The sequence below is a fragment of the Xyrauchen texanus genome, chromosome 29 (genome assembly GCF_025860055.1).
Source record: "Xyrauchen texanus isolate HMW12.3.18 chromosome 29, RBS_HiC_50CHRs, whole genome shotgun sequence".
NCBI lineage: Eukaryota > Metazoa > Chordata > Actinopteri > Cypriniformes > Catostomidae > Xyrauchen > Xyrauchen texanus.
This window is the reverse complement of record NC_068304.1, coordinates 18343317-18361725: the sequence shown is the minus strand read 5'-3', so window position 1 is coordinate 18361725 and position 18409 is coordinate 18343317. Positions and strand designations below refer to the sequence as shown.

At 38.3% G+C, this 18409-nt stretch overlaps 1 protein-coding gene across 1 annotated transcript in view; it reads left to right on the top strand.

The window, feature by feature from the left end:
* The first annotated feature begins 941 nt into the window (after nucleotides 1-941).
* Nucleotides 942-18409, top strand: part of tango6 (transport and golgi organization 6 homolog (Drosophila)) — a 31133-nt gene continuing 13665 nt past the window's right edge. Inside the window, exons 1-13 of the mRNA XM_052097376.1 lie at nucleotides 942-1020; nucleotides 1184-1830; nucleotides 2863-2979; nucleotides 5300-5456; nucleotides 12793-12902; nucleotides 13514-13676; nucleotides 13925-13992; nucleotides 14082-14194; nucleotides 14307-14483; nucleotides 14584-14710; nucleotides 15310-15507; nucleotides 15915-16049; nucleotides 16729-17376. Coding sequence (XP_051953336.1) covers nucleotides 969-1020; nucleotides 1184-1830; nucleotides 2863-2979; nucleotides 5300-5456; nucleotides 12793-12902; nucleotides 13514-13676; nucleotides 13925-13992; nucleotides 14082-14194; nucleotides 14307-14483; nucleotides 14584-14710; nucleotides 15310-15507; nucleotides 15915-16049; nucleotides 16729-17376 — 2712 coding nt within the window. The 5' untranslated portion in view covers nucleotides 942-968. The remainder of the gene's footprint in view (nucleotides 1021-1183; nucleotides 1831-2862; nucleotides 2980-5299; nucleotides 5457-12792; nucleotides 12903-13513; nucleotides 13677-13924; nucleotides 13993-14081; nucleotides 14195-14306; nucleotides 14484-14583; nucleotides 14711-15309; nucleotides 15508-15914; nucleotides 16050-16728; nucleotides 17377-18409) is intronic.

Genomic DNA, 18409 nt, shown 5'->3' with positions numbered 1-18409 from the left:
CCTAAACCTTGTAATTTGTCCTGATGGTATTATATTTATGTAATGTTGAACAAAATAAAATAGGGTGAACATCACCTGACCATTCATTCATTCATTCACTAACTCACATCTGTAGATTTCTATGTGTTAAACATCTGGAATCTAGGAATTAATTTAGTGATTTTAGAGTACGCATGCCAAATATTTATGTCTATTATATTTAACCCTCAGAGATCGAAGCTTTTACATTTATGATTTCATTTGTATTTTATTTTTTTCCACCTTAAAAGTGATTAAATAAAAAAGGGGTTTTGAAGCGTGTTTTGTTTTAGGGTGAATTTATGTGACTTAAGCAGTCAATGGGGGAAATCTTGATTTTTAAAGGGATAGTTCATCCCAAAATTTTAATTTTTCACCATTTACTCATCCTCATGCCATCTCAGATGTTTTTGATTTAGTTTTTTTTTTCTGAGATATTATCTTAAAAATCTTTGTGTTCTGCTGAAGAGACATACACAAGTCATACACATCTGAGATGGCATGAGGGTGAGTAAATTATGAGAGAATTTCATTTTTCGGTGAACTAACCCTTTAAGAATACTTTTATTTTGTGTGAATTTTGCTGTGACATTTAATATGCATTTCCCCCCACGAGCCTGTTGTGATACATTTCAGAGTGCTGTTATGTGTAGTTGTTTAAAAACAATTTCTCAGAAATAATAATACAAAATAAAAGAAATCAGCTTTAGCCTTTACTGTGATGCAATTTTTAAAATATGCTTGTTTTGCTACAAACACACAAAGTACATTTTTAAAACTGGCATTTTACTTGGTCTGTGGAGGATAATATTACGGGTTTTTTTTTTTTTTTTGGTTTTTTTTTTAGAGAAGTTCATTTGTAGGACTTTTGTTTTGAAATACGGTCCATCCTTGGCTATGACGTTTAACCTTTGCGACGAACTTCGTGTAGACAACACATTGCTTCTAAAATGACCACAGCACTATTAAAGTCTCTTAGCATATTAACCAAACCCATTCGAGGTAAGATAAAATATTTTACACGCAGAGGTCGAGAAATATTATTAATTACATGTTTGGGGAAATAATATTAAGGCACAATTTTCTCTAACTGCCTGTTTGTTAAATTCAGCCTGTCTGTTGTCGTAACAGCACTTCTAATGTTGTCGACATCGCTCTTTTCTAGACTCTCACTTGAGCGATGGTCTAAGCACACAAACAACACTTCTGTCAGCTCTCCAGAAGAACCTGTCGGAGCTTCGCGAGCGGATGTCAGTTGGAGAGCTGGAGGAAGCCCATCAAATGCTAGAGGAGACCAGGAGAGAGATCACATGGGTGTGCAGTGATACAGATGACATAACCTGGGGCTTTGTCCAGGAATGTCTTCTATTACTGTTCTGTCTGGCACGTCACTTCACCCACCTCCTGGAAGCCTTTCACCAGAATCCTGCTGCACCTAATCTTAGCACCCCTGAAGCTGCCCCACCCCTGCCTCCTGATGTGCTCAGTGTGGCCCAGCAGAAGACACTTGGCACTGTGCTGCAGTTTGTTGTCACACTGGGTCTCTGCCCATATTTGGCCCCTGGTGTGGGGGTGGCCCTGGGGCTGAGGTCAGCCTTTGGGGCTGCAGTGGAGGAGGCAGTGCGTCATGATGTAGCCCCTGTAGGGGATCGTCGTCTACTTATCACCACAAATGTTTTACTGGATGTGTCTACCCTGTCGTCCCTAGCAACTCCTGTTTTCACACGCCACCTGGGTGACATCTTGGCAGCTCTGTGTCAATTGGCATATCGCCCCCATCGCCCCGAAGGAGAGAGCACAAAGAGCAATAAGGTTTAATAATTTTTTTGACTACATTATACTAGTGACCTCATTATAGATCTAGACTCTGTGATTTCCACAGTCATGGAAAACCTGGAAGTATTTGGGCATTTTTCAAGTTGGGACTTGGAAGAGGAACCCTGCTGAAAAAAAAACAACAACAAAAAAACAGCTTAAACCAGCCTAGGCTGGTTTGCTGGTCTTAGCTGTTCTCCCAGCCTGGTCAGGTTTGTCTATTGGCTGTTTTTTAGAGGTTTTTTTTTGGTTCTTTTCAGCTGGTAAGGCTGAGAAACCAGCTGAATACCAGCTTGTCAAGGCTAGAAATAAGACCAGCAAACCATCTTATGCCCTTAAGTTGTTTGTTGCTTTTAGTAGACAGCTTTATAGTGAATATATATATTTCTTTATGGATCTTTATGCTTCTGTATATATATTCTCATCTCTTAAAAATTGAAAATGTTATCATCAATTACTCACCTCCATGTTTTTCCAAACTTCTATGATTTTCTCTTACATTGAACTCAAAAAGTGATATTAAGCCTTATTCCACATTCAATGTCATTGTATGGAAATATGATCGAATGTAAGTGACTAGTAACTAATTGGGAGCAACATAAGGGTGAGTACATTATATCATATTACTTCGAAAGTCACTGATATAACCACTGGTGTTGTGTTGATTACTTTTATGCTGACTTCTGATTTTTGGAGCTTCAAAGTTTTGGTCACAATTCACTTGGATTGTGTGGACCTACAGAGCTGAAATATTCTTCTAAATATCTTTGTGTTCTGCAGAAGAATTACAGTCATACACATCTGGTATGGTGTGTAAATGATGAGAGTATTTTTAATTTTGGGTGAATGTTTAAAGTGAATTTTTAACTCTTATTCTGTAGTCAAAAATTACAGGAAAAGATGAGAAAATGCATCGGTCAAAATATTTGGGAACTGTCCAGATAATTTTTTTATGTTTACAGCAGAATTGATCTAATTTTCTTCCAAGCGAATAATTTAAACTATTTTGTCCATTGTTTTCTTTGACAGGGGCTGACAGTAGAGGAACGCAAATCCTGCAAAGAAGCACTTCACAGTCTTTTAGGAAAAGTGTATCAGCCAATTGTCATTAAGGAACTGCTTGTTCTCCAAGGGGGACCTAAACAGGTGTGGTTTGCTAATTGTCTGAATTATATGTCCATGCTTTTGTCTTAACGTGCATATTAATACATTGAGTAGGGCTGGGCGTTTAGTCAAATTTTATGTTAAATTATGATTTTGGCTTCCAACGATTATGAAAAGAAGATAATCAAGATAAATCTGTTATTGTGCTGCATTCCGTTTCGCAATGAAACACCCTGGCGTTATATCTTTAAAGCATCTTTTATTAAAGTTCAAATTATAAGGAAGCGAGGGCACGGGTATGCTCGTCACTCGCATGTGTTTGCTGCAGCTAGATTATAATGTAATGAATCATAAAATATGTGTTACGTTCACTGTGTGTATCTTATCATGAAGAAAATTGGTGATACGCAGCCCTGTTAAGAAGAGAACGTTTTTTTTTTGTGAGTTAAAGATGGATCTAAGTGAACAAAATTGATAGAGTAGTCTTCACCCATTATACACTTTTTCACATTTTATTAGTCTGTTTTGGCTTGTTTTCCAAAAATAATATCTAAAACCCCTTTAAAACAACGTACATTTACTTTTAAAATTGTTGTCGTAGAATGTTGAATGCAATATTTAATCAGGGCTAGACATTAACGCTGGTCCGGGACTGGTGGATTTGTGAAGGGGCAAGTAAAAGAAAACATTTCTTACCAGACCGGACAAGCAGACTGATTAAAACGTCAATAACGAAAAAATAACCATTTATATTTGTGATAGCCTAGATCTGTGTCACTTATTAGAAAGTTCATAATTTTTTCTGCCGTTGAAAGTAATCAAGAGCACGGCATTTTATAATTGGCAAGCGATCTAGTAACAGCTGCGCCCTGTTTGATTAACAGCCGGCATATGTGTGTGTTCTGAAAATGCTCTTGCTAATGCGGCCCTGAAAGGTCAAATACATTTCAAAATTGGTCTTGGTGAGGTATTCATGTAAGCACAGAGAGTGATGTCTAAAGTGAACGTAAACAGCAGAGAAAAAAGGATTTGGTCATTAATCTCACAGTTCAAACACAATCGATGTTTAATCACTGACCCTTAACACTTAGTTTAATAATTTTAAACCATGATTTTACCTATACATAATTAATATTTACATTACATTCATAATGTTAGTCAGAGGGGAACTGGCCCCCACAGTGAGTCTGGTTTCTCCCAAGGTTATTTTTCTCCATTAATCAACATCTTATGGAGTTTTGTGTTCCTTGCCACAGTCGCCTACAGCTTGCTCACTGGGGTTATTAATACAATTATCATTTAATTATTTTTAAACACTATTAAAAATCGTATTTTATCTAAATTACATTGACTTTATAGACATTACAGTTTTATTGTCTGTTAATGCTGATCTTCTGTAAAGCTGCTTTGAAACGATGTGTGTTGTGAAAGGCGCTATACAAATAAAATTGACTTGACTTGACTTAAAATGTCAGACTTGTAAGTGTAAATGTATGTTAATAGTCCTGCTGTTGTCTTTTGTGTCATTTATAATAATCAAACAATCAAAACAAGAATACGAGAAAACACTCACTGCTCTTGACTGAGTAACTTTATTACCTTTAAATATTATTAAAGTATTATAATCATACAGTTAAGACCAGTAGTAGTTTTATGTAGCATTTTCATTATGAATGTTTCCTTGACTACTTGATAGCCTACTGCTATTAAAAACCTTTAAAGCTGTTAAAAAAAGCACAGAATTTTCTTAATTTGTATTAATTATTCTATTTTTAATCTATTTCTGGTCATTGCTGTTTTTTCATTATTATTTTATTACTGACTGTTTACTAGTCTTGAATAATTACTTAAAAACTTGAAAGCATGCTTCCATAATTAACATATTAGTTAGTGTTATTATTTGTTGAGGTTTTGAAGCTGGTATTGAGAATTGAGAAATTTGGTATTTTGATAATGTATAGACTTTATTGTACATTGTAGATCCTGCTGCAATAACATGATAAAGTATATCTCATTCCATAGAACTATGAGCATCCATGCTGTTAATAGTGGTGAAGGAGGATTTCCTTTATTTGACTACCATACAAAACATAAAATAATTATCATATGAAAATAGCCTCCTCCTACACATTGCAGTTTGCATTTCAATTTCAAGGAAATCCACTGTTAAAAAGACAATACAAAAAAAAAGAAAAAGTTCAATAAATGCATGATGTTTCCAAATTCAACAAGTAGTCGTGTTGAATAATCGTGATCTCAATATTGACCAAAATAATCGTGATTATGATTTTTGCCATAATCGAGCATCCCTATCATTTAGGCATCTTCTTGTTAATCAGCAACATTTTTGTCTGTACTATAGGCATCTTCAGGCTCCAGAGGTGGAAGTGCTGGAGGTAAGGCTCTGATACAAGCACCCCCTTGGCTGAGGCGCCTCTGTGGACAGCTGCTGTCTGAGAGGTTAATGCAACCTCATGGGGTCCAAGCTGTAGTGAGGGCCATCCTAGAAGGGACCGGAGGTAAGCAGGAATGGGACTGAATTAAGAGTCCAGGGCTGCATTTCCCAAAAGCATTATAAGCTAAGTAGATCATAGAAATCATTTGCGCCAATGTCACTATGATCAACTTAAGCATGCAATGCTTTTGGGAAGTGCAGCCCAGAACAGTTTAAATAAACATCTATAGACATTTGATTATTGAATTTGATTTCTGTTGGTATAACTGTGTTGAATTAAGTTTAAAAGGAATGTAGTGGGGATTCTCACATTGGATTCTCACCTGAGTATTTCTCAGTTTTGTTTTTATGTTTTCTATCCAGTGGTTGTAACATATGCACCTTTATAAAATGCAACATACTTGAGCCCCGTGTACGGCGCGAGACCATCTACTTGATGGTAGCTTGTAAAAGGAACAGTGGCACGCTCCTTCCCTCCATAGCACTAGGGTTTTCTCCTTGAGAAAGAGAGAACAACCCTTGAGCAACCCTTACGAGAGTTGCAACTTACTTGATTAAACCTCCTGCATATGTCTTATCCATCTAGATATGCTAATACCATACCTCATGTCTCTGTAAGGATCCAGGGTAAAATGGATCCTCATTATCCCTATGCTGTTCACACGGAGCGATAAAAGGGGCGACTTGTTTGCTGTAAATTGTGACCCATGTCGGTGGAGGAAGAGATCCTGGAGCCTGAAAAACATGGTTTGCTGTCTGCCACTGTTTCAACACTGTACTTTGGCTCATACTTCACCTAGACGGGAGGTTGGAATGGCTCAATCCAATCAATCGGCTTGTCAAGACATGCTCTGAGAGTTATCTCAACAACTGCTAACTTTCCAGAATACCCAGTAAGCATGGGCTAAGGGTCAGTCGAGTAGAAAGAGCAGTTTGCAAACTGCTCTACCTGCTCGAGAATATCATTCTTATAGCCCTGATGCATAATCTGCTAGAATTCCGTGGCGCTGTGCATCCCTGTCTTTTGGGCTCCAAGATGCGTAGGGAAATGAAACAGAAAACTAAAATATGGCTTCAAAACACACCTCCAAACAGCAGTTTCTAGAAACTAATAGAAAGTAATAATGTATTCATGCCAAACAACGAAGTGTGGACAAGGTTTATAATCCTCGAAGCAGTATCACCAGATTTGCCAATCACTCAATTTTCTCCATTTGCTATACACAAGGGTATCACAGGAATAGCAGGAACAGTGAAAGAAGTGAAAGTTACGATTGGGACAATTACTAGTGGAATGCTGTAAAAGCAAATGCAGAGAATTTACTACGAGCCACACTACTCGCTGGAGTTCAAATAAAGACATCACCTCATCCAACATTATACTATAGCAAAGGAGTGATTCGCACTAAAGAATTGGATGATAAAGATGAAATTACCCATGATCTCAAACCCCAAGGAATAATAAATGTGATAAGGATAATAATCAAAATAGACGATCGAGTTATCAAAACTGGTACATACATCCTCACTTTTAATAAGCTCTATCTGCAGACTTAATTCAAATAGAATATCTGAGTGTCACAGTGGATTTATTTGTGCCCAACCCAGTGCGATGTTTGAAATGTCAAAAATATGGACATGGGTCAAACAGTTGTAAAAACAAAAGCATCTGTTGCAAGCATGGTGAAGAAGACCACAACATGGAGAGCTGCCAAAAACCACCCAAATGCTGTAATTGTACTGGAGATAATTCGGCTGCATCAAAAGAATGTCCTACATGGATTAAGGAGAAGGAGATACAGAGAATCAGATGCAAAAAGAAGATCAGTTACAAGGAAGGAACAAGGCAAGGAAAATGAAAGATGCTGCCTCTCCTTTTACACAGAGTAAAACGTATGCAATCTGTGAAGACCACTGAATGCCAGACAGACCTCACCTGGATGCACAAAGATAAACCCCAAAATGTTAGCAGTAATACATCTCTCCCAAGGACCAAGAACACAGGAATCCAAAGTGAATTTTCCTCAACCATAACTCAGTCTAGTCAGAACTCAAAAGAAAATCAAACACAAATACAAGAAGATCGAGTTGTTCGCAAGTAAAAGACCAAATAGCAAAGTAAAAACAAATCGAAGATGCCGAAATGAAAGAAAGGGATAGTCGGAGTAGAAGTTCATCCCCAAAAGGAAAAATCAGTGGAGGTTCACCTATCTTTCCTACGTGAGAATGGAAAATATATTTAACCAATGGAACTTTCCTGGACTCTGGGCAAATCTCGCAGAGTTGCAACGCTTAAAGTTCTCAACCGCCTTGGTTTTTGTCTCCAAGAGACAAAACTACCACCAGATTTTACCTTCTCTTTTAAAAAGTTCACAATTTTAAATACGTTTTGTCTTACCAATAGACAGACCTTTGGTGGTACAACCATTTTAATCAGAAACAATGAGATTAACAATTTGTGAACCTGAGTTACTCTTAGACCTTTCATGGAAAGTATGGCATGACCTATTTGGTAGTGACCACTTTCCATTAATATTAACCCTAAAAGGAAGAGAAGAAGCGCTAAGAACACCAAGATGACATTTGTATCTGGTCTGACATCAAGCACCTAAACAAAAAAGATCTGGAACTTGATTCAAAGGATGAATGGCAGGAATGATGGAGCTCAAATTCAGCACATAAAACACCAAAATTCTATTCTAACCTCAAAGCAAGAGATTGCAAATACCTTAGCAGAAACTTTTGAAAACTTTTTGCACAGGACAAAATGAAAGGTATACATTTTTCATCTAATAATAAGGAATACTATACACTCACCTAAAGGATTGTTAGGAACACCATTCTAATACTGTGTTTGACCCCCTTTCACCTTCAGAACTGCCTTAATTCTACGTGGCATTGATTCAACAAGGTGCTGAAAGCATTCTTTAGAAATGTTGGCCCATATTGACAGGATAGCATCTTGCAGTTGATGGAGATTTGTGGGGTGCACATCCAGGGCACGAAGCTCCCGTTCCACCACATCCCAAAGATGCTCTATTGGGTTGAGATCTGGTGACTGTGGGGGCCATTTTAGTACAGTGAACTCATTGTCATGTTCAAGAAACCAATTTGAAATGATTCGAGCTTTGTGACACATGGTGCATTATCCTGCTGGAAGTAGCCATCAGAGGATGGGTACATGGTGGCCATAAAGGGATGGACATGGTCAGAAACAATGCTCAGGTAGGCCGTGGCATTTAAACGATGCCCAATTGGCACTAAGGGGCCTAAAGTGTGCCAAGAAAACATCCCCCACACCATTACACCACCACCACCAGCCTGCACAGTGGTAACAAGGCATGATGGATCCATGTTCTCATTCTGTTTATGCCAAATTCTGACTCTACCATCTGAATGTCTCAACAGAAATCGAGACTCATCAGACCAGGCAACATTTTTCCAGTCTTCATCTGTCCAATTTTGGTGAGCTCTTGCAAATTGTAGCCTCTTTTTCCTATTTGTAGTGGAGATGAGTGGTACCCGGTGGGGTCTTCTGCTGTTGTAGCCCATCCGCCTCAAGGTTGTGCGTGTTGTGGCTTCACAAATGCTTTGCTGCATACCTCGGTTGTAACAAGTGGTTATTTCAGGCAAAGTTGCTCTTCTATCAGCTTGAATCAGTCGGCCCATTCTCCTCTGACCTCTGGCATCAACAAGGCATTTTCAGCCCACAGGACTGCCGCGATACTGGATGTTTTTCCTTTTCACACCATTCTTTGTAAACCCTAGAAATGGTTGTGCGTGAAAATCCCAGCAACTGAGCAGATTGTGAAATACTCAGACCGGCCCGTCTGGCACCAACAACCATGCCACGCTCAAAATTGCTTAAATCACCTTTCTTTCCCATTCTGACATTCAGTTTGGAGTTCAGGAGATTGTCTTGCCCAGGACCACACCCCTAAATGCATTGAAGCAACTGCCATGTGATTGGTTGATTAGATAATTGCATTAATGAGAAATTGAACACGTGTTCCTAATAATCCTTTAGGTGAGTGTAATCAACTGTTCACAATGGAAGAATTGACACAAGCTATAAACAGAGCACATGATACGGCAGTGGGACCAGATGATATTCACTATCAGTTTAAAAAAAAATCTGCCTCTAAAACTTTTGAACTCTATTTGGAAATCAGGGTATATCATTTCACTCTCTTGGAAAGAAGCGATAATCATTCCCATCCCAAAAGCAGAAAAAGGTCATAATGACCCAAACAACTACCACCCAATAGCCCTGACAAGTTGCTTATGCAAAACCATGGAGAGAATGTTAACGAACGTATAGTATGGATCCTGGAATCACAACATCTCATAAGTAAAGTTCAATGTGGCTTCAGAAAAGGAAGAAGCACAGTAGATCACCTTGTCAGCCATGAAAGCTACATACAAGATGCTTTCATCAGAAAAGAACATGCAGTGGCTGTCTTTTTTTGACTTGGAGAAAGCTTATGACACCACTTGGAAGTTCGGCATTTTAAAGGATTTATTTCAACTAGGTTTTAGAGGACACTTACCCATTTTCAAGCAGACATTTTAAAATCAGAGTAGGTAATACCCTATCTGACCCACATAAACGAGAGCTAGGAGTACCACAACGGAGTATTTTATTAGTTACCCTTTTTAGTATCAAAATTAATGGCATCAAAAAAGCCATCGGGTCGGATATACATTGCAGTCTTTATGTGGATGACATTGGTATTTGCTTCAGAGGCAGTTGAAATTGAACAAAAAATCCAGCTGACAATTAACAGAATGCAGACCTGGTCAGTATCAAATGGTTTTAAGTTTTCAAAGACCAAAACTGTTTGTATGCATTTTTGCCAGCTACGCTCTACATCTTGACCCAGAGATATTCATGGATGGTGAACTCATCAGATTTGTTAAGGAAACAAAACTCCTTGGAATAACTCTTGACTAAACTAGTTTTATCTCTCACATAAAGATTTTAAAAGATAAATGTCTTAAAGCCATGAACATTTTAAAGGTTTTAGCTAAAACAAAATGGGGTGCAGAAAGTCCAGTTCTCTAAATCTCTATATAATACTAATTCGGACATGCCTGGATTATGGAATTATAGTGTATGGATCAGCCAGGAAATCGTATATCCGACTCTTGGCCACAGTACATCATCAAGTCATACGTCTGGCATTAGGGGCCTTTAGAACATCACCAACTCAAATTTGTATGTAGAACAAAATTAACTTTCTTTGGAGAACAGATGCCTCAATCTAGTCCTACAATATACAACAAAGCTGAAGACCAACAAAGAAAACCCAGTTTACCACCCTGTTTTCTCAACCCCTTCTTCAAGATTAAACGAACAAAAACCAAGACATATCCAACTTTTTGGACTACGGATCAAACCACATTTACAAAATCTCAAAGTAGATCTGAGCATACTGGAAAAGATACACTTCTGTAAAACCCCCCTGGAACTTTAAAAAACAAAAATAATCTTAATCTAACAAGAAACAAAAAATCCAAAACCCACCCAAATGACTTTCAACAACAACTCCTCTACATTAGAGAAATATTTCCATCATATACCCCTATATATACAGATCTGAGAACCATGTATCATCTGCATTTGTGATCAACCACCAAAAAAAAAGGAATATCCATCCCCAATCACAGCTCAATTTTTACAGCAGAGGCAAACGCTATCATCTTAGCACTGGACGTCATAAAGACAATGCAACAAAGAAACTTCTGCTAATTACAGACTCAAAATCATTTCTTCAAGCAATGTCATCTCAAAAGAATTATCACCCAATGCTTGCAGAGATTCTATGGAAATTGCTGGAGTGGTGGTGGCGTAGTGGCTAAAGCACAGGGCTGTTAATCAGATGGTTGCTGGTTCTAACCCCATGGCTACCACCATTGTGTCCTTGAGCAAGGCACTTAACTCCAGGTTGTTCTGGGGGGATTGTCCCTGTAATAATTGCACTGTAAGTCGCTTTGGATAAAAGCGTCTGCCAAATGCATAAATGTAAATGTAAATGTAAATGGATCTGGATGCCCACATTTTTAATATCTGCTTCTGCTGGGTACATGGTCACTGTGGAATCCCAGGAAATGAGGAAGCAGACTCTGCAGCAAAAGAGGCATTATCAGCCGATCTCAAAAAGTGTCCAATACCTCCCACTGACCTAAAACCCATAATTCATTTTTTTATTAACAACAAATGGCAAACTGAGTGGGATCAATGCACCATGAATGAACTCCATGAAATCAGCCCTATTGTTGGAAAAATAAGCTTCTTTCTGTTTTCAAATCGCTGGGACCAGGTCGTCTATACCCACTGTCGAATAGGTCACTCCAGGATGACACGCAAGTTTTTAATATTAGGATTCACCAACATGTACCTATTTCCAGAACCCACTATCCTTAAAACATATTTTATTCGATTGCACTGGTCTTAACCCCATTAGAAACCCTTTTTATTCAGTAAATACTCTGAAAGAAATTTTTAACAAAGTCAAACCTAATGCAATTTTAGAGGTTTGAGGAAAAATAGATTTGAAAAACCTTATATAGAGTTCCTTAAACTTTTCTCACCATGAAAATAGCCATAGAGGCTGGCATTGCGTTAAAAACAAACAAACAAGCATAGTTGAACCACTTGTTGGAGTTGCAACTGTGACCTGTTTTCTGGAAAAGTACATTGATTAACTCCAAACAGGTGTAGAGGAAACCCATGATGTTGTGGCTAAACAAGCTAAAAATCGGATTGAGTGGGGGAGATATGCCAGTGATTGGGAACATATGTTTTGCATATTGTATAAACAGCGAATGGTCAGAAGGTTCTGCAGTTATGTTATACGTCTTTCGGATGAGACATTAAACTGAGGTCCTGACTCTCTGTGGTCATTTAAAAATCCCAGGACACTTCTAATCCCAGGTGTAATCCTGGATTACTGGCCAAATTCCCCCCCATTGGCCCTTCTCAATCATGGCCTCCTAATTATCCCCATTGATTAATTGGCTCTGTAACTGTACTCTCTCCTCTCCACCAATAGCTGGTGTGTGTTGGGCTTTCTGGTGCACTGTGGCTGTCGTCGCATCATCCAGGTGGATGCTGCACACTTGTGGTGGTTGATGCGATTCCCCCTATACTATGTAAAGCACTTTGAGTGCCTAGGAAAGCACTATATAAATGTAAGGAATTATGTAATCATTGTTATTAATTTGTGATAGAAAAATATGTATTTTCATTCAGTACGTCACTTTGAAAAATGCCCCATACTGTTTTTCTAATGGGTTTATAATGTTAGGTTATACTATTTGCATTTTTATAACTGCTGCTCTTGAAATTCTGCTTGTACTTTTGCCTTTGTTTGCTTGTATATTCCATCTCTGACCAGCTGGTGGACATTCTGACTGGAGGAAATGTGATGCTGTGGCCAAGATCCTCGCTTCCTGTCCTCAGCAATCCCTCTCTGCTGAGAGCTACTACAGTCAAGTGTGTCCACAGGTAAAAATATCACATGTTTCTGTTTTTACAGTGAAAAGCATCTATTGCAGGGGTGCCCACACTTTTTTGTGTGATGATCTACTTTTAAATGACCAACTCAATAAGATCTACCAACTAAAAAAAAACACAGTTTCATTTAAAAAAAGAAAATGCTTGTTGGGACTACTGCATGTATCCCTACATGGAATTCATCTTCTAATTAATAAAACAAATATATAACAATGTTCAATGTTGATATCATTCAGTTTTAAGACTAAACCCAAAACACCTACAGCACAATAGATTACAATAGCCAGGGCATTTACCTTATTCTGATGACGAGTAAATATTGACCTGGCGAGGTTTTGTTTATTCAGTTGCCATGACAACTAGGTTTGTAATCTATTGTGTATATATTGTGAAAATATACATTGTAGGGGAAGATTTTCAGTTTATTTTGCTGTATCATTTTGTTCCACACACAAAGCTGTCATATGATTCCAGATTTTTTTGAGGGTGATTTTGTTTTCTAGGGAGCGTAAAAGTCACACCATTGTGTACACAAGATGTGCCTTTTATACAAAGGTCTAAAAATGACTCTAACCAGACCATATAATTATCTTTGGAGTCAGATACTGGAGCTTCTGCATTTCAAAGACAAACTGACTGCACAGCAGTTCCAGAGAGTTGCAACCAGGGCGGCGCTCACCATGGTGCAAGAGCGACCTGAGTTTGCGCAGCGATTCCTACTTTTACCTCTTCTCTCCCCTCTTCATCGTTGTACAGAGGGAACCGGTTAGTGTGTGTGTTATTTACAGAATTTTATAGCAGCTTATTTAATAGAGGTTGTTATGCTGTAAAATTTTCTGAGTGAAAGAACTGCAACTGCATGTTGCACACTAATGAGTTTTTTTGTAACGCACAGGAATAGTGCTTGAATTAATTATAAAGGCATGTCATCTTTAGAGGACTAACAATTAACTGATAAGCCAGCCGTGGGATGCTTTCACAATTTTTATGTTTTGAGATTAACTGTATTGCAGGCAATGACCTATCCCAGGATACAGTGCAGGAGTGGGAGCTGACTCGCTGTATTGAGGATATATACAAAGTAAATTGTGCCATCTTGTTTAAGCCATACTCTGCATCATCCCATCTATGAACATCATTTACATAATAATACTATTTCACTCTGATCAGATCTGTGTGGTGGGTAACAGTCCATCAGAAGTGCTGCTTAAAGCTCTGGATGATGCAATCTCAGCCCTTTTCTGTCTCTTTTGCTTCACCAAACAGAACGTCTCTCACTTACGGTCAGTGTGCATTTTTAATTTGGCTTGTTGTTTGGAGTGTTCAGGTATTTTATCCATTTTATTGGTCTTTATTATAAGTTTGGAGAAGACTTATAGGGATTGTTCTCCACAGCATACCTTGTCAGGAGATCCTGATATGGTATCTATCTCATTCAAAGCGCTCTGTAGCTCTTTCCCTGCTGAAACGCTTGTGTGGCCTCCAAGGAGAGGTGAGCGGAGTCAGCCATGACTTTCTATTCTCACCTGGCAGTGATGGAGGAGCCAGACTTACAGTTAGAGAGCCTATCAGGTAAATTAACTGAGAAACCTACGATCACACAATCATACAATGTTTTGTGGAAAGCATATGAACAATCGTAACATCTCCCTCTATCTCTGTGTTTTGGCAGTGATGAAGATGATGCTCTCTTTGAGAAGGTCTCAGGTGATCAGTGGAGAGTTCAGTGTCTGGTGCAGCTGTTGGAAGAGATGAAGGACAGTGATATGCCTGGAGAGTTTTTCCTGCTGTTGTTGCAGGTAGTGACCTCTTCTGCAGTGTAGCTAAACATTTCGATGCCACAGGATGTATTAATACTCTAAACCAAGTATTGAGTTGACAGGATTTAAAATATATTTTAAACTTTTTAAAAGAGAAGTTTATAATTTCTGCACTACTAGTGTCACAAAACGGAAGTGCAAAAAGGTTCCCTGTCTTCCACTGAGCAGAGAAACAAACCATCCCATCACAAACTTACACCATTGGTTGAGCTAATTTTGCCATGTTCGGCTGGTTGGGTGCTCAAACAGACAGAGTAATGTTTTGATAGCACCACAAAGCAAAAGTGTTTGCACTTTCTGTTGCAAACCAGTTATGAATGGCTTACTTATAATAACTCTATATCAAGTTTAACATGGAATAAAAGACACACATGACCTTTAAGTTTTTTTACTATTAAACTTTTTGTGTTTGCCCTAAATATAATTTTTAAATCTCTTCTGTTTAATCTTCATTCAGAAATCTCCAAACAAGTCAATTCTGAGACACATAGATTTTTTTTTAGCATGTCACAAATGAAGTGTGATTGTTCTCATGCTTTATTCTATATCTAATGTGTCTGTTTCATTCTGTTTTACAGGATTTAACAGCTCTGGCTGCTGAAAAAGAGGACAGAGTTGAGAAGGAGGTTGACACTTCATCTATGACTCTGCTGGAGTTAGAGCAGCACCTGCTGGGCCGTGAGATTGGACACGGACAGAGACTGGCCCTACTGCAGACACTGGCCATCATGTGTCAGGGTCTGCCACATACAGCACTGCTCCGCAAACCCACTCAGGTGTGATGTAAAAGAATAAAATAACTTGAAATCAATGTTATTGCAATTTAATATGGTGTTTAGTTCCTTTACTTTAAACTAACAGTATGATCACTTTTGTCTGGTTGCTCTGATTCTGTTGGGAGGATGTTTAAGGGAAATGGGGACTGTCTAAAAATAGAGCATATCTCCTGGCCAGTTCTGTTCCATTTTTCCAGCAACATATTGCATCTTCTGTCTAACCATTATTTAGGGCACATATATGAGCCTCCCATGGCTGATATTTCACTACACACACAGGAGGCAGTTGTGCTACTTTATGTTGAGTAGGTGTAATCTCTAAAGTAGTTGTATGCCAGTAATACAACCTCTCTCTCTCTCTCTCTCTCTCTCTCTCTCTCTCTCTCTCTCTCTTTCTCTACCCACAGGTGGTTGGGTTCATAGTGTCCATGCTGAAGAGGGCTTGTGTTGGTCTGGAGCATGGCATTGACAGTCCAGTGGAGAGTCAAACTCTCAGTATGGGAATGGGGCTTGTGGCCACTCTCCTGTCTGGAGCTGCTGAGGTAGTGTACTACAACAAAATCTACTTCTGTCTGTTAAAGGTTCTATTAGAATTCTTCTTGCTAGAAGTTAATTTCTGCATGTGACCTATAGTGTGACATGCTATAGTTAATAAAACAATTTTCAAGTAAACAAACCAAAAAATATTACTTGTACATTTATTATTATTATTATTATTATTATTATTATTATTATTATATGTGGAGTTTGTTTGAATAGAATCTGTAGAGGACCTAAACTGTGGGATTTTGAAAGCAGCGCATTCATTTATGCTGCATGAACAAGGTTTTCTCAACTTCTCTCAAGTGTCCTTGTCCTTGTGACATTTTATGACCTCATATTCATTGAGAGTTTGTAACTCCTCAGGACTTTTTAATGAACTGCAAAAAAGCTTACTAGAAAAGACCAGTTACAGTTCCTAAAATATATGGACATGTTGGGGGCCGTTCACACCAGAAAGCATATTGTTTTGCTACGTAAACTTGTGCTAGATGATCATCTTTGACCATTGTGCCTTATGTTTTAGACACTGTCAAGTTATGTCAAGTTAAAATGTTTGTCTTGTGACACCTGCATTCTTTTACATTCATGCACTGATGTTTTTAGTGCAATGACACTATAGGTCTGAACAGCCACTTATGCGTCAACCACCAATTTGTAACTGTGCTTGTATTTTTTCAGCTGAGTGCAGATGATTACTTGTCAATGGCTGCACTGCTACCTCCTCTAGAGCAGATATCTCAGCAGCACCCAGAGACTGTCATCCAGGAGTTGGCTTGTGATCTGAGGGCCACCATCGCCACACATGGGGCATACCACACTAAACCTGTCTCCAGAACAGCTAGCCAGCACAATCCAGGCCCCAGTACTTCTCAGCCAACAGGCCAAAGTTCAAACACCCTCCCAGCCAATATACCCTCATCTAGACTTCTCTCAAGACCACACACTAGCTCAGCAAGTAGCAGAGGTGATGTCTCACCAGGACAACCTCCCTCCACTCATTCATATAGCTCTGAGGACACTCCTAGGAATTTGGTTAGCCAAGTTCCCACATCATCAATGTCACGACCCAAACACACAACAGATCCCAGTGAAGCACCTAAAGTTAAAGACTCATGCCATGGTTCTGAACCAAAATCTGGGCAGTCAGCTGGAGGAATAGCAAATCCTGGGATTTCAGAGGGCCCACCCAGTAAAGCCTTTACAGAGTGCCTGCTAGAGGCCTGTGACTCAGATATTCCCTCTAAAGCTGTAGCACTGCGTTCACTGACTCGCTCTGTTAAAGATGGAGACAAGGAGGCACTGCAGAACAAGGACCAACTACTGACTGTGAGTTGTGCGTGCGTGCGTGCGTGTGTGTGTGTGTGAATGATAACCGTTGCATCAGATAAAACCAGTCTAGTGAAGATTTATTGTAAATAAAAATACATTACTTTTAATATGAAAGTTACAGTATATAGTAAATAGCAGTTTATTATACAAATACATAAAATATACTGTATATTATAGCCTTTACAGAACATAAATACCTTGAATGCACTTTAAGTAAATGTACATTTTTTTACAATATTATTATTATTATTTTTTGTTGACTATGATGATAATAATATAACTAAACAATACATATTTTATAAAATATATTAATATTGTGTTATTATATGTAAATAATATATTTATATTGTTAAATTATTGGATTTGTATTATACATTTTTTATTTAAATAATATTCTAAATATAATATTGTAATAATATTTATCATATTATTTAGCACACTCATTTATAACTTTTTCAATTAAACTTAATAACTGTTTATTAAAAATGGCTAGTGAATTTTTAGTTTTAGCTTATAAAATCAGTTGAGTAACAGGTTTGCCTTTGATGCTGGCAATCATTATAGTATAAGATAAACACTTATTCTTGACTCTCAGTATGCATTATTCTCTCTAATGTTAAAAGCCAGGTGTCACATACACACCACTCCTGGGGTTTGTGTTCATTCTTCTGCCCTGGGTGACACTGTTTATGTAGCTCAGTGATTCCCACTGTTTCTCTCTCTCCTCTGAGCTTGTTTTGAGGGTGGGTGAGGGTAATAGACCATGTTTAATAAATGAGGTGGGATGTTTGGTGTGTAAAACTTCTTGCTTGAGGGCACTTGAAGACCCTCTTGGGATCTAGTTATGAAGGGGACTTTCTCCAGTGTCTCATCTAATATTCTCTGTAATAAGAACCTTCTTTGTGCCCAACACTTCATAGCAAATCCAATTCACATATACACAGTGTGTCACACTAACAGTAACATAACCCTTAGCAACCCAGTAACCCACAGTGGGGTTAAATATGGTAAATAAAATCTTAGTTAAAGC